Source organism: Maylandia zebra, linkage group LG15 (assembly GCF_041146795.1).
Source record: "Maylandia zebra isolate NMK-2024a linkage group LG15, Mzebra_GT3a, whole genome shotgun sequence".
In the NCBI taxonomy this organism is placed as follows: Eukaryota; Metazoa; Chordata; class Actinopteri; order Cichliformes; family Cichlidae; genus Maylandia; species Maylandia zebra.
This window is the reverse complement of record NC_135181.1, coordinates 9,844,038-9,860,033: the sequence shown is the minus strand read 5'-3', so window position 1 is coordinate 9,860,033 and position 15,996 is coordinate 9,844,038. Positions and strand designations below refer to the sequence as shown.

At 41.9% G+C, this 15,996-nt stretch overlaps 1 protein-coding gene across 7 annotated transcripts in view; it reads left to right on the top strand.

The window, feature by feature from the left end:
* ppp1r13bb (protein phosphatase 1, regulatory subunit 13Bb) overlaps window positions 1–13,674 on the top strand; it is a 28,409-nt gene extending 14,735 nt beyond the window's left edge. For 2 of the 7 annotated variants that reach the window (XM_076873846.1, XM_076873842.1), the window contains 14 exons: window positions 468–569; window positions 4,777–4,951; window positions 5,326–5,525; window positions 5,655–5,795; window positions 6,139–6,331; window positions 7,195–7,323; window positions 9,169–9,302; window positions 9,705–10,158; window positions 10,480–11,264; window positions 11,346–11,483; window positions 11,575–11,708; window positions 11,808–11,974; window positions 12,155–12,354; window positions 12,585–13,674. In XM_076873846.1, the coding sequence (XP_076729961.1) occupies window positions 468–569; window positions 4,777–4,951; window positions 5,326–5,525; window positions 5,655–5,795; window positions 6,139–6,331; window positions 7,195–7,323; window positions 9,169–9,302; window positions 9,705–10,158; window positions 10,480–11,264; window positions 11,346–11,483; window positions 11,575–11,708; window positions 11,808–11,974; window positions 12,155–12,354; window positions 12,585–12,626 (2,994 nt within the window). In that variant the 3' untranslated portion in view covers window positions 12,627–13,674. Of the gene's footprint in view, window positions 1–467; window positions 570–4,776; window positions 4,952–5,325; window positions 5,526–5,654; window positions 5,820–6,138; window positions 6,332–7,194; window positions 7,324–9,168; window positions 9,303–9,704; window positions 10,159–10,479; window positions 11,265–11,345; window positions 11,484–11,574; window positions 11,709–11,807; window positions 11,975–12,154; window positions 12,355–12,584 lie in introns of all 7 variants that reach the window. The other 5 variants (XM_076873845.1, XM_076873840.1, XM_004541836.3 and 2 more) reach the window with 3 other exon arrangements.
* The last annotated feature ends 2,322 nt before the right edge of the window (window positions 13,675–15,996 follow it).

Genomic DNA, 15,996 nt, shown 5'->3' with positions numbered 1-15,996 from the left:
AACCTATTTCTCTGTGCTTAGTTTTTCAGCTTCTTTTTCTTATATAATATTTTTGGCTTATGTAATGTTGCAGGCCCGTATTATTCTGCATTTATTGACTTGAACTTTGTGTTATCATAGCAGAGTGCTATCAAACATTTACCTGAATATTGGTGTAAAAAAGCACAAAGGTATTTCTTAGAGATGTTGAACAACTCTGCTGTTAAATGTTAATGTTTTGGCTGAGAGTCGAGAATAATGTAATGTAATTTTGAGTCTGAATCAGTCACCTTTTAGTACAGGAATTATAAGTCATATTTTTCTTGTCAAATTAGCCTTTTTTCCTGATTTAAAATATTGTCATATGTGAGTTTTTATAAGGGAAAACCTTCATTAAACTCATTATTAATCATCAGTCTCAGTGGTTCAACATCAAGAGTAGTTGGGAAGATTTCAGTGTATTGACCAGTTCCTGTGTTGGTGTGTAGGTGGGCAGCCAGCGTGTGGAGCTCACGCTGTCGGAGCTGCAGGAGATGGCCACACGGCAGCAGCAGCAAATCGAGGCTCAGCAGCAGATGCTCGTTGCAAAGGTATCAGCAGCTTCATTCTCTTACCACGAATCCTTCCTCCAAATACAGTCATGGTCTTTTATGCAAAGTTTGTTTTATGCTAACAAAATGTGTTAATTGGAAGCACAAGTGAGTCCATGTTTCTCGTCTTTTTGCAGTTCATATTATGTTTGTGTTTCGGTAAAGTCGGTAAATGTTCTTATGCTGGGATGTGTTACTGAAAAATTGTTGCAGTAACTTAACTGAGTAATATAGCAGACCTGACAAATCATAGCCTTGGCCAGGGTTTGGCCTGATGGTGTGTCATTTAGTCCGATGCCACAGACGCAGCCTGGGCATTAGTTCAATCAAGTTCAGGACACAAAGCAGCCTTGGACCGCTCTGTCGGAGAGAAAGTGGAATGTTGTTGCACTCGTCTCATCCAAAGAGTCTGTCGTGACCTGAAATGGGGGCAAACCATTATGTAACGAATGAGATTGGATGCAGTGTGAGTCACGGTGCCAGGATTGTCCAGTCGGTCAGAAATGATACTCAAGTCTTTGCAGGAATTAGCGCTATTCACTAACCAGCTGCAGCTCCACATCATCAGGATTTTATCTGGAGTTGTGAAAAGCATCCTTGTGAATAATTATCAATAAAGACCTGCTTGACTTTCAGACAAGCAGGTCAAGTGCTTAGCTGAAAGTCCGTAGGGTGGAGTCAAGTTATTAGCTAATGCAAGAAAGCTTGGATAGTAAGCTGTAACCATACATTATATGGGTGCATCACACAGAGGCAGTTAGCTAGGCCTGTAATTAACCACAATGCGAGCCATATAATGTTGTGACATTGTCATTAAAAAGATACCAGTATAACAAACACAAGTTAAGAGGCCCATGTCAGTACCCGTTTGTGAGGTGTTGGTAATTTGGCATTTATTTTATAGTCCAGCTATTTGACAAATTACAGTACTGTGCAAGTCTCAAGTTGCCCATTATTTCTTAATATTTATAATTAGAAAGTGGTCTTGCACATTAGTGTTCTAGGCTTTCTGAAGGGCTTTCAATGTTTTGTCCATTCCTGTACCTGACCATTTTCACAATGTTTGTTTTGTTTGAACCACTTAACACCAACTTGTGAATCATTTAAACATAAAAAGCCACCTACAGTGGGGCAAAAAAGTATTTAGTCAGCCACCGATTGTGCAAGTTCCCCCACTTAAAATGATGACAGAGGTCAGTAATTTGCACCAGAGGTACACTTCAACTGTGAGAGACAGAATGTGAAAAAAAAAAATCCATGAATCCACATGGTAGGATTTGTAAAGAATTTATTCGTAAATTAGGGTGGAAAATAAGTAAGTATAAATCTCTGGCTCTCACAGACCTGTAACGTCTTCTGTAAGAAGCTTTTCTGTCCCCCACTCGTTACCTGTATGAATGGCACCTGTTTGAACTCATCATCTGTATAAAAGACACCTGTCCACAGCCTCAAACAGTCAGACTCCAAACTCCGCCATGGCCAAGACCAAAGAGCTTTCGAAGGACACCAGGAAAAGTATTGTAGACCTGCACCAGACTGGGAAGAGTGAATCTACAATAGGCAAGCAGCTTGGTGTGAAAAAATCAACTGTGGGAGCAATCATCAGAAAATGGAAGACATACAAGACCACTGATAATCTCCCTCGATCTGGGGCTCCACGCAAGATCTCATCCCGTGGGGTCAAAATGATCATGAGAACGGTGAGCAAAGATCCCAGAACCACACGGGGGGACCTGGTGAATGACCTGCAGAGAGCTGAGACCAAAGTAACAAAGGTCACCATCAGTAACACACTACAATGGCAGGGAATCAAATCCCGCAGTGCCAGACGTGTTCCGCTGCTGAAGCCAGTGCATGTCCAGGCCCGTCTGAAGTTTGCCAGAGAGCACATGGATGATACAGCAGAGGATTGGGAGAATGTCATGTGGTCAGATGAAACCAAAGTAGAACTTTTTGGTATAAACTCAACTCGTCGTGTTTGGAGGAAGAAGAATACTGAGTTGCATCCCAAGAACACCATACCTACTGTGAAGCATGGGGGTGGAAACATCATGCTATGGGGCTGTTTTTCTGCCAAGGGGACAGGACGACTGATCCGTGTTAAGGACAGAATGAATGGGGCCATGTATCGTGAGATTTTGAGCCAAAACCTCCTTCCGTCAGTGAGAACTTTGAAGATGAAACGAGGCTGGGTCTTCCAACATGACAATGATCCAAAACACATCGCCCGGGCAACAAAGGAGTGGCTCCGTAAGAAGCATTTGAAAGTCCTGGAGTGGCCTAGCCAGTCTCCAGACCTCAACCCCATAGAAAATCTGTGGCTGGAGTTGAAAGTCCGTGTTGCTCGGCGACAGCCCCAAAACATCACTGCTCTCGAGAAGATCTGCATGGAGGAATGGGCCAAAATACCAGCTACTGTGTGTGCAAACCTGGTAAAGACCTATAGTAAACGTTTGACCTCTGTTATTGCCAACAAAGGTTATGTTACAAAGTATTGAGTTGTATTTTTGTTATTGACCAAATACTTATTTTCCACCCTGATTTACGAATAAATTCTTTACAAATCCTACCATGTGGATTCATGGATTTTTTTTTTTCACATTCTGTCTCTCACAGTTGAAGTGTACCTCTGGTGCAAATTACTGACCTCTGTCATCATTTTAGGTGGGGGAACTTGCACAATCGGTGGCTGACTAAATACTTTTTTGCCCCACTGTAGTTCAAGGGATGAGCCAGGGCTGACAACTTAGGAAAGAACCAATTTTAAATTGTATCTTTAGGCACTCGGTTACTAACAGCCTACAAAAACAAATTTGCTCCAGTTTCTTTAGGTAAATCCATCAAAAATGCCAAATATTACACAATTTGACATGATAAAAAAGCACTTTTGCAGAAACATGATTCCCAAAGAACTATTAGAAGAAAATTTTATATATCCTGTTCAGTGTCCAGTGTGCTTTCTTTGAAGAAACTGGACAAGTGGAGGACAAAGGAAGTGGCAGGCCTAAAACACGATCTACATGCAGATGAACAGTACTGCATCAAGTCATGCTTGATGAGGAAAAGAATCCAGCAAAGACCTGGCACAAGACCCGAGAAATGCAACTGGATCCTCGGTTTATCAATCATGATTCACTGAAGCCTAATCAGAAATGGTCTTAGTTCACAGTGCTTTCAGTCCATAGTGCTGTGCTTGGTGGCCTTCAAGAAGCCACTGTTAAGGAAGGAAAAGAGAAATTGCCAAATTACAAAAAAAAAAACAGGACTGAAAGTGAGAGGCAACGGGTCTTATGGAATGATGAATCCAAATTTTAATTTGTCATTATTTCATTTAATTTTCCATGGATTGGTCTCCCAGGACCTCAACATTATTGAAGCAGTGTGGGACAGAACAGAACAAAAGGCAGCCAACATCCAACGAAGAGGTTCTAATGTTCCTCAACAAGCCTGGAGAACTATTTCTAAGGATTATTTAAAAGAAAATTGGCTAATCAATGCCAAGTATCTGCGTCTGTGCATCTATGCTAATGAACAAAGCACTATAGAGTCACTTTATACTCCAAAAGCAGTGTGCTTCTAAATATGCTGCTAAAAATCAAGGCTTTGGAAAAGGACCTCACAAACCAATGGTGGCTGCCCTCCTACTGTCTATTATCAGGATTTCTCCTTCAATGGAGGAGGAGGAGCTGAACGTCGCACAAACAGTCTACCTTGTCACTCTGTGACTTTTCATTGCACTAACTCACTCTGACCACCGTGCTTGTGGTATGCTGATCAGTCATGCAAAATAAAGCCCGCTGTAGACTCACTGATAGAAAGACTATTTATTGCCTTTGTTGTGGTGTCTGAAAAGTAGGCCCACTTGAAGCCCTGCAGTCATTTGGAAACCTGGCCCTGTCATTTCCTATTTTAGGACTTTAACTGGAGCAATTCTCAGTTGGGCGGAGATGAAGTCATCTGACCCTTTCTTCAGCCTTCAGACCGTCTTGACACGGCACAGAAATTCACTTAATGTACTCAGTAGAACGATTTAGCCTAGTTTTAGATTTCCTTTAAGCTTTGGGTGGTGCCCTGCTGATTTTTTTTGATTCGTGTGTTGGGATTTTATGTTTTAACCTATAAAGATATACAAATTGTACAGTTTAAAACCACCATTTTATGAAGGTTTCCCCTGTGACTCAATCACTCTTTGCTTTGCTTTCCAAAGGAGCAACGTCTGCGTTACCTGAAGCAGCAGGAGCGACGTCAGCAGCAAAGCGTTTCAGAGAGCGAGAAGCTGCAGAGGCTGAAGGAACGTGTAGAGAGCCAGGAGGCCAAGCTCAAGAAGATTCGCGCAATGAGAGGCCAGGTGGACTACAGCAAGGTCATCAATGGCAACCTGTGTACGTATACTTAAAATATGTGCATAACTTTACCACCACTCTTTAGAGACGATTATATTTGAGTATCAGATAGATAACTGTTTCACAGAAAGGTTGTCTGCGCTCGGCTCGAGCTATTTCACAGTCTATCAGACACTGAAAGAAGATTTATATCTCATATCAGTGCATACTTTATATTCAGAACTCTTGACTTTGGATGAATAAGAGTTCTGAAACGTCTTGGTCTTGAGGATCTTTTCGTTTCTTTAATAAAAGAATAGCATTTGATTTTTGATGAATGGTTTGGAGTATTTTTTCCCCCCAAAACAAAGAAGCTGTCTGTTGGTGCTGATCCAGATCCTTTTCCTTTTTTTCCCCCCCCCTCCTAAATGCAGCGGCTGAGATCGAGCAGGTTAGCAGCCTGTTCCAGGAGAAGCAGGCGGAGTTGCAGGCAGCTGTGTTGAGGGTGGAGCAGCTTAGCCTGCAGCTAGAGGACCTGCGGAGAGGAAAGCTGAATGGCATACAGGCGTCCCTGGGTGGCCAAGTAACCGGTGCTGCAGCGCTGGAGCTCCGCAAACTGTACCAGGAGCTTCAGGTAATGCAGAGTTAAAATTAGTGCATCATGTCGTGCATACTCTTACAAGGTCCGCTACGTTTACAGTGATAGCCGATTATCTTGGTCCAGTCTTTCTATGCATTTGTTTATGTCTTCACTCATCATCAGATTCGAAACAAGTTGAATCAGGAGCAAAACAGCAAGCTGCAGCAACAGAAGGAGCTTCTGAACAAGCGCAATATGGAAGTGACGCTTATGGACAAGCGTATCAGTGAGCTGAGGGAGCGTCTCTACAAGAAAAAAGCTGAGGCACGTCAAAAAGAGAACCTCCCTGTAAGACTAGGAGCCCTTAACATCTCCTGTTTACATATTTTTGGGGGCGGGAAAGTTCTGAAAGTTCTATTGTTTTGTTTTTTTCCCCTCTATCTCTCTGTAAGACATCAGCTTATACACTGCAGGGTTTTTTTTTAAATTTTATTTAAAATGAAACATTTAAATGCTGTTTTTAAAGTTTTTATAGATACTCAAAGAAACGTTTTCATTTGTCTTCTTAGAGGAGCTGTAAAGCCCTTGGAGTAGTGAAAGTTTTATACAGTTTTCGCTTTTCAGCTGTTTTGACATCTCAAACATTTCTCATTCTCTGTTATTATAGCTGAATAGAGCCAATGGGCCTCCGTCTCCCCAGCCAGCTCCCGGCACTCTGGGTCGTGTTGCTGCTGTCGGGCCATATATCCAGGTTCCAGTACCGGCTCGACAGGAAGGCGGCTACACCATACCACCAGATCCACTGAAGCCACAGACTCTGGGTGTTAATAACCAAGCTAACCATGGCCGCACTAAATCAGGTTTGTTTAAACCCAAACATTTTACACATGGAGATTTTCTATTTTTTTAATTTTTTATTTTACAAAATGCAGAAATGTTTAAAAAACACTGACAAGTTTAGTACATGTAGTCTGAGAGTGCAGGTCCTATAGAACAGCGGTCCCCAACCCCTGGAGTGCGGACCGGTACTGGTCCATGAGACATTTGGTACTGGGCCTCGAGAGTTGAGGCTCGGGTGTGAAATTAATGCTTTTCAGGGTTTTTATTGGTTTTTAGCATTATTTTTTTTTAATCGTTTTTATTGTCAACTTAGTTTCCCTGGGTTTTTTCCCATGTGTTATGAATAAATCTTCTCTTTTGGTACCGGTACTGGTTTTATTTTGTTGTATTTATCCACGACACCTTAAGAGCCGGGCCGTGAAAATATTGTCGGGCATAAACCAGTCCGTGGCACAGAAAAGGTTGGGGACCGCTGTTGTAGAGCCAGCTGGTCAACGAAGCCATGAATGTCTGAAAGTGAGATCACTGATTTCAGACTTTGGACAGTATCAGAAACCTCCAATCATCCAGGGTTCTGTTCAGATAGATCATAAATCCAGCATTTCCAGCTACACACTTTCTGCATGCTGCTGAAGTTCCTTCCTCTGCCTGAACTGATTCCTTCCTACCTGACATCTCAGTTGATTCTCCACCTGGGCTTGATTTCTGTGATTGCTTTTCTTTCCTCCCTTCCTCTCTAACCTCACTCTTCTCCTGTGTTGTGTAACCTGTATTTCCCTTCCTTGTCTCTCCGTCTCTCTTTCATGTCTATCCTGTCTTGTCTTTGTGATGTCTGTCTCACTGGGTGTGGGGGTTGGGTGGGGGATGACTCTTCTTGGGGCAGACGGTGTGCGAAAGCCTCCCGGCCCTTGGAAAGTGTCTGATTTAGACATCGTTGTGGACCCGGTTCCCCCGTCCCTTCCAGAATCACACCCGGGCCCTGGAGCCTCCACTGGCTCTGACGGCACGTCCCGTGAGTGCACAGCGCTGCATAAGCAAAAGGATGGCACCTGCAGAACCTTGTCTTGATTGTAGCACAGGATCCACAGCATGCCCCAGATTTCATTTTTTCTCCCTCCATATTACAACAATGTAATCCATCATACAATTTTTATTCCATCTAATCGAGTTTCTTATTGCGTGGACTAATTGAGTATTTAAGAACTCTCCCCAGTAACACCATGAGCCACCCACACTCTAATCACTCACTGCTGTGATGGGTAAATTGCTACAACTGTCTCAGGCTGAATCCATAAATCACTGACTGGTCATTAAGATTCCTCTGTGGATTTGGCCAGTGACTTGAAAGTACTGGGGTGCTGTTTAAAAGCATAAGCTGCACGAAGTTGGTGTTGTTGATTGTAGCTGATATCATGCCTCACATGACTGATGGCAAAGCGCTGCTGGTCCTGTGTGTTCTCGTACACTTCTGAGAAGGTTCGCTGAGTTGAGTGCTTCGTCAGTTTAACATGTAAAGCAGTCCATAACATCGTGGCTTTGTTCTAACTTCACCTCATTCCCAGGCCTGCGGCCACCTTAACCTTCGCACCAAACTCTAACAGCTAAGCTGTGAGAATCACTTTTAGCTGTCAAACGCTTTACATGCACGAGGAATTTAACTTGTGCATGTTAAAATATCATAGGATTCACTCTTTAAGTGTCACGCCTGATAATCTGAGAAGAACCAGACCCAGATTTTCCCTTTTAGACTCTGGATAGTGTTGCCTTATTGTAACTGTTTAGACTTTTCTTTCATTGTAAAACATTTTGGTTTTTTATAGCAGGAAAAGCACAGCTGTGATTTATAACATTACAAGTAGTGCATTTGTTTTAGGTGTGCCAGTTCAATGGCTTTATCGTTATGCATGTTTACACACTCGTGGATTACAATCACAGCTGATGGAATGATTTTTGACAAAGTTTCTTCTACCTGTTCTTTCCTACTATAACAAGTCAAAATCTCTGGTCTACTAATATATGATAGCACTTATGTACATCTTTAACACATCACTCACCAGCATTATTGCTGTGTGACAGATTGTGACGGTTATTATAATTTGTGTGTGCAGCACTTATTTCTGTTGTTTTTTGTCATCTTTTTCTTTCCTTTCACGCTGTCCTTTCTGTTTGAAATTACTATTTTTTTTATTTGTTTTTATTTTTAATTTTGCATATTTTCTTTTTAGTTTCACATTTTCTGCAGTTATTATTATCTGTTATTAGCCAGATTATCTTAACTTTCATTGTAGTTACCAATAATAGTTACTAAGTTAAACACTACGTGACTAAAATCAGCAACATACTAATATGCATAAATTCCTTCCTCTACCTAACGTGAAGGCTCGGGATTTTGATCCTATTGATCAGCGGCGCCTCTTGAAACATTTAATTTGATGCAGTTTGTACTTTTAAAAGAAATAAAGAAAATCTCCCTTCTGATGTGTGAGAGTGGGGGAGCTCATGGGAAAGATCTTCTCCTTGGATCGATGTCTATTTGTTATCAGTGATGGACATAAATGTAACATAAAGCGAGCTCTTGGTTTCTTTATTGTGTCTGGTTAATAGGATGGGCATCTAAAAAAAAAAAATCCTGACCTCCAGTTGATACCGGTCAAAACAGTATAGTTGTTTTATGTGTTTACAACATTATATTTACTAGTGGTCTGGAAATGTCATCACTAATATTCCACACAGTGCACTTAGTCATAAGAAAAAGCTGCCGTTTAAGACTAGTGCTGATGGACATGCTTTTTCAAGTCACTTGTGTGATCTTTTCTTTCTTTTGCTCTCCACTAACTGTGTCCTGTTTATGCCATAGCTAATGAAACTGGTTGGCCTACTCTAGGCAAGCCCAGTGCAACTCTAAAACCTCCTGAGAGAAGAGACTCAGGGACTGATACCCAGGGCAAAAGTGCTCCCTCAGGCTCCCCCGGTGCTCCAAGTGCAGAAAAGGTACGTCCTCCTAAACTCCTTTCATAGAAAGCAAATGGAACCGAAAATGGAGAGCATTTGTCTTTAAAATAAAAAAACATTTTTTGAAACATGTTAGCTTCAGTTATAAGGCACAACCTTCACTTTGAAAGTGAATGCTCTCTGCTTTTCATCTGCATTGCACTTTACTGAGTTTCTATACAGCTTGGAGAGCAAAATGGCTAATTTTTGAGACAGGTCGGCATGTTTCATGCAAATTATGGGTAACCACGGCAACCTCCTAGGCCTGTATGATACCAGTTGCACATATGGTAAATTGGCTGCTGAAGATGGATTTTTATTCAGTGGGAAGGAGTGAATCTTTCAATTTTTTCTGCATATAACAGCTGTTTTAATGATAAATGCCTGTATGCTTCTTCACAGGTGCTAGACTCCAAAATGGCTGTGTCCTCCCCAGCCATCAACAAGCCGCAGCCACCACCATACGGATCCCACCTCACCTCCGCAAACTCAGCCAGCTCCTTGGAGCGCCGTAAAGATGCACCTCCCCCACCTCGCCCACTCCCAAACCCACCAGCTCCCGCTTGGCCCCGTGTGCCCCCCGCCACAGGCTCGTCCTCCCAGCAGATCCAGCAGCGTATTTCAGTGCCACCAAGCCCCACCTTCCAGCCTAATGCACCGCTCTTTCCTTCTGGAATGAGTGAACGACTGGATCCTCCGCCAGCTGTGGCAGTGCGTCCCTTCATCCCAGACAGAGGATCACGGCCTCAGTCTCCCCGAAAGGGCCCACCTACCGTGAACTCTAGCTCCATCTATCACATGTACCTCCAGCAGTTGGCGCCAAAGAGCCAGCCACTAAAGCCTGCTATTAAAGCAGGTAAGAACTGAGATTTTGGGACAGTTTTCTATGAATCTTTTGCCCAGAAATTGAGAATATTTAGTTAGTTGCAGTCTGAAATGTGATGATATACTTATATCATATAAATCAAATTCTTTTAAGTTTTCAAGTGTGAAAAAATAAAAGGAATTTTAGGGGCGACGCAAGCTTTGAGGACATATGATAGACAATTTTAACTTTGGCATTTCAGACTGCCAACTCTTGTTTATTATAAGCAAAATGAAAAAGTGAATTAATAATGAAAGTAATGATGGCATCAATGCCCTCAACTTTAACTCTACCATGTCTGCTCTCTCTTAGTATACGGGAAGCCTGTTCTCCCCTCCAGCTCGACGCCTCCCTCGCCTCTGTCTTTTGGTCAGTCAGGAGGGGCCTTCCCATTGCTCCAAGGCCAACCCAGTGGTGAGGACACATTAGACGGAGAATATGACGATCATGAGAGCTTCCAGCACCTCGAGCCGTCAGCACCTCCTCCCAGTGTGGAGAACATACCACGGCCACTCAGCCCAACCAAGCTGACGCCAATGGTACATTCCCCGCTGCGCTACCAAAGCGACGCTGACCTCGAAGTGCTCCGTAAAAAGCTGGCCAACGCTCCAAGACCACTGAAGAAGCGCAGCTCCATCACAGAACCAGAGGGTCCCAGCGGACCCAACATCCAGAAACTGCTCTACCAGAGATTCAACACTCTTGCAGGAGGCATAGAGGGAAATGGAGTTGGTGGATCTGGAGGTGGGAGTGGTGCAGGTAATGGAACACCATTTTATCAACCAAGTAATCCTCCTGGATACCTAGGAGGTGACCCTCTGGCTGATACAGACAATGGGAATCTCCTCTCAGAAACTCCGCTAGCGCCAACACCAGGCGAAGAGGAGCCGGGCTCTGACGCTCCCCCTGCCACTACTGATGCTAATGACAATGAGCCAGTGGCCTCACCAAAAGGAGGGCACATGGATCCTGCTGAAGCCGAGGGATCAGAAGACAACAGCAACAACAACGTGGGAGGCTCAGAAGCGGCGCTGCCCAGCCCTGTGCCGGAGGTCACCACTCCAGAGGAGAGTGGCACAGGGGTCTCACAACCACTGGTGAGAGACACACATACACAGACTTTTATTCAAAGAAATAAAAGTGCTTCAAAGGCTCATCCCTCCTCTCTATTATTACAGGAGAAGCGAACAAACCTAAAAAAACCAAACTCTGACCGCATTGGTCATGGCTTCAGAGTGAAGTTTAACCCTCTGGCTCTCCTGCTGGACGCCTCGTTGGAGGGAGAATTTGACCTGGTCCAGAGGATCATCTATGAGGTGTGTTCTGATTCTATTTATAGACTTTGTTTTATATGTGAATGTAGTTTAAGCACTCATCTTTTTTTGTTCCGGTCCTTCCTTTTTCCAGGTGGAAAATCCCAGCACTGCCAATGACGAAGGCATCACACCCCTGCACAACGCAGTGTGCGCGGGACATCACCACATAGTCAAGTTCCTGCTGGATTTTGGAGTGAACGTCAATGCTGCTGACAGTGATGGATGGTGAGTCCTCATACGCAGGAAAACTGGATGATGACGCAAAATGCAAAGGTTTACGTGACCTGTTGTATCCATATTTCGTGTTTGTGTGTGCTTCAACAGGACTCCTCTTCACTGTGCAGCTTCCTGCAACAGTGTTCATCTCTGTAAGTTGTTGGTCGAGTCAGGGGCCGCCATCTTTGCTAGCACCATTAGCGATGTGGAGACTGCTGCGGATAAATGCGAGGAAATGGAAGAGGGCTACCTCCAGTGTTCCCAGTTTCTATACGGTGAGAAACATCACACCAATTGGTGTGTACAAATTCTAGAAAGACTTCCAATCCTTTGAGTCCAATCGCTGAGGCTGTAATAAAAATAATGTAGCAAATGTAAGATTATACTTAAATATCCTGATTGTATCCTGAACTGTAAATTATACTAACTGTTTGTTTGGATTCTCTTACATGCAGGTGTTCAGGAGAAGCTGGGCGTAATGAACAAGGGGACGGTGTACGCTCTGTGGAATTATGAAGCCCAAAATCCGGACGAGCTGTCGTTCAGTGAGGGGGACGCCATCACCATCCTGCGACGACAAGACGACAGCGAAACGGAGTGGTGGTGGGCACGACTCGAGGACAATGAGGGCTATGTTCCCCGCAACCTGCTGGGGGTAAACGTCACTCCTCCCACCCCCATTTCAATTTTTTTTTTCAATCAAATTTCAGCTTTGTTATCCAAATTTAAGTTTAAGCAAAAATGAAAATTTACCCTCGAGCTGATTGACTCTTTGACTTTTTAGTTAGATGCCACTTACATGTACCATTGCAAAACAAGAATTCATCAAAGATTTCAGTGACTAATAATAATAATAAATCATTTCTCCTGTTGTTTGCTTTGCAGCTCTATCCTAGAATCAAACCTCGTCAGCGCTCCCTGGCATAGTGTCTCACTCCACTGACCTGTGGCTAACAGCTGGACTACTGACACGACCAAGAGCAGAGAACAACAAAAGAGCCTGGTGCTCTCTCTTCTCCCTGTGGCCATAACCTCCCCCCTGAGCCTTGTGCTTCTCACAAAAATCCTTTTTTTTTTTTTTTTTCTTTCTTTCTTTCCTTCTGGGCACAGAACTCGTGACACATATGCTTACAAGCTGCACACACAAACACAATGAAACACAAGCACTCCGATGTTTATTAAATGACTTCATCCCACCCACAGCCCTACCCCACCCCCACCTCTCTTCAGCCTGTCGCTCTGATATTGTCCCGACTTGGATTTGATCCCGTTTCAGTGCCAGCTCTGTAACTGACATCAATTTGAAGAATCAAACACTAATCCTTGTCTCAGTATTTCTTGCAGTGTTCACACTTGTTTAGCCATCTCCCTACTGAGGTCTGTGGTGGCAATGGTTTACACGACACTATATTGATAACTGGAAGTTCATCTTTAAGGTTGGGAGAAGTCGCTGATTTTTTTTTTCCATTTTATTTTATTTGTTAATGTAATGTAATAAGAGTTATTGGACATGAAGTATTTTTTTAAGGCTAATTTGATCCCTGTGACTAAAACACTAATGCAGAAAATATGTACTTTAATGAAGGCCTAACCACCAAAGATGAAAATGCATCAACTTTAAATCTATTAGTCCCTGTGATCTTGCAGAATTGTTGAGTGAGATAATCAATTGATTTGCTGCTATCAGAAAGGATTATTAGTTCTCAGACTTTAGAGTCCTTCGAGACTATGCTGTAAATCCTGAGTATTTTTGTCAGACAGGCCAGTGAAATTCCAGTGTATTCAAGAAAAGATGAATATAGATTTGACAGTTCGCACATTGCCATGAATTGCATTTCACAAACATCGTTGCAAGATGTGATTTCTTTATTTATTTTTCTTCCGTTAGTGTCATCTGTTCAGAATGTGGATGCAGGATTGTTGCGGATGTGTGGCGAGAACATTAATAAATTATAAGTGAGCCTTTGAACAATAACCCCTGTGAGCTGGTGTGCGTCATTCTGTGTGAACCAAAGTTACATCTATATCTATATATCATTCTACTCTTTTAGCTGTTGGTTCTCAAACTGTGGAGCTACGGATGGTCAGATATTGGCAACTATGTGTGCAATATAAAGGGAACCTAACGTGACTTGGAATGATTTTGGAAGAGGAAATAATAGTTTTACTGAAGCTTCTTTTGTGTTTAGCTTTGTTAAGATAAAATTCAGAACTGGTTCTTTTTTTATTATTATTATTATTATTATTATTATTATTATTATTGATTGATTGGAAACACTGGGGTGTGAGGGTTCAGCTGTTGGTGGGAACTGTTGGGGGAACATAACCTGCACATAGCCAACGTGTCAAATAATGAGGTCAGGTTATGTCTATTGTGAGCATCCACAATTGTAACAGTATTTTTAAGAAAAAAAGCATAACATGTCCCTTTAAAGATCTGATATAACAAAAATAATGAGCCAGGCCAGAATCAACTTCTCATATTTAGTTATAAAAGATTCATAGCATAGGGTGGGTTTTTATTGACAGCTTTCATTAAAAGTTTAATCTAGCCTCCAAGGTCAATATGAAATATGAAAACAATCTGCCAAACCATCTTGCTTTGTTTACCCTTCTTGAGGAAGTGGAGTTTGAACTGATTTTAATAAACTGTATTAATAATCTATATTCAGTCTTTTCATTAGAAACCCCCCACTGAGTTAGGTTCTTTTAAACAGGATTATATGTGACAATACCCTAAATCTCAGGGTTTAAAATGCTGCTGATGGGAAATTTTATTTTAGTTCTTGTGTAATTTTACAAAGATGGAAATATCTCTCCGAACACCTTTCTGTTCTCAGATGAATGAAAATGCATTCCATGAAAGAGTTCAGGTCTTAGGAGGTTAAAATTCAAAAACCATATCCAGAGAGAATAGAAAGTAGTCTTTCTTTGTAAAATTGCTATATCACCATGGATGAATTATGCTTAACTAATTGCCTTTGGTTAATAAGCATTTAAAACAGTTTGTCTTATAAAATTCAGTTGTGAATTGCAATAAAACGGGCATCTGCAGTAGTACACTCCAGATGTGCACGTGCATAAGATGTGACAGTTGTCAATCAACTCCATGATGCCTACAGCAGTTGTTTCATTAGTGGCAAGGAAGAGGTTTGCTTAGCAGCAGCGTGGTGCTAGATCGAGTCTGCAGTGCCTTCAAAGCAAAGCCAATGAGATATCCTCATCTCAAAAAAATAACTTCATGCTGTGTATCAACTGAGACTTGCATTATGCAGTTTAACTTTGTTTCCACCGGAGGGCAATAAACCATCTCAGATGACTTGTCTTCTAGCTCCAATCTAGTACTAAAGGGTTTTTCATTTACATGAAATTAAAATTAACTTAATAAAACTATTTCCCTGTTACTACTATCACACAGTACTCAGTTTACAGCTGTTACAAGGACTGTTATGCCAGGTTCTATTAGAAAAGGCTTACAGGAAAGTGTGCATTAACTAATTAATAGCCATGTTTTAAATCCACTGCAAAGGACAACACTATCCCACAGAGAGAGCTACTTAAAAACAGATCAAACTTTCTTAAATCCATCCAGCCTGTGAGCTGGTGCCGGACTGGTTTATAAGGTCACAAAAACCAGCAACCTTCTCCTGTAGTTCCTATGGAGACCTGGCTATAGTCCAGATATCGTGCTGAGCAACACAGCTGCTTCTGTAGAGGCCCAGCTTGATCACCAGTTTGATGAAATGCGTCCTAAGCTTGCCTTTGTTCACTGTTTGTAGGTGATGAGATGGAGAAGGGAGGGTTTTCTGAGGCCAGAGTGACCGTGGCAGCTCTGGATTTTTCTAAAGTTTGGAACTGACTGCTGGGAATAGTAGGAGGGTGAGAAGTATGAGAAAAAAGGCACAAGTCATACAGGACAGATAATCTCATTGTGGTGTGAAGTACATTATAAAGAAACTGCTGATGGAGAGTTTAGACAGTTAACTGTAGCTAAACTGGGAGATGTTTTCTAAAAACAAAAAATACATATTAATATAATTGCTGCAGTAATTTCCCAACTGTAAGAAAAAACCCATTTATTTAAAATATTTAAGGCTTAGAGTTTGAGCACCTTAATTTTTCTTCTTGATTGTTCCATTGGCTATTTTTCAAAGACAGGATGAAATCTTCACAATTAATAAACTGGAACATGGTCATTGTGTCTAAATTAATTTAATTTTTTTTCTTTTTTTTCTAACACAAAAATACAAATCAAATAGAAAATAAATAAAAGTAAAGTAAAAACAACAAAAGATCT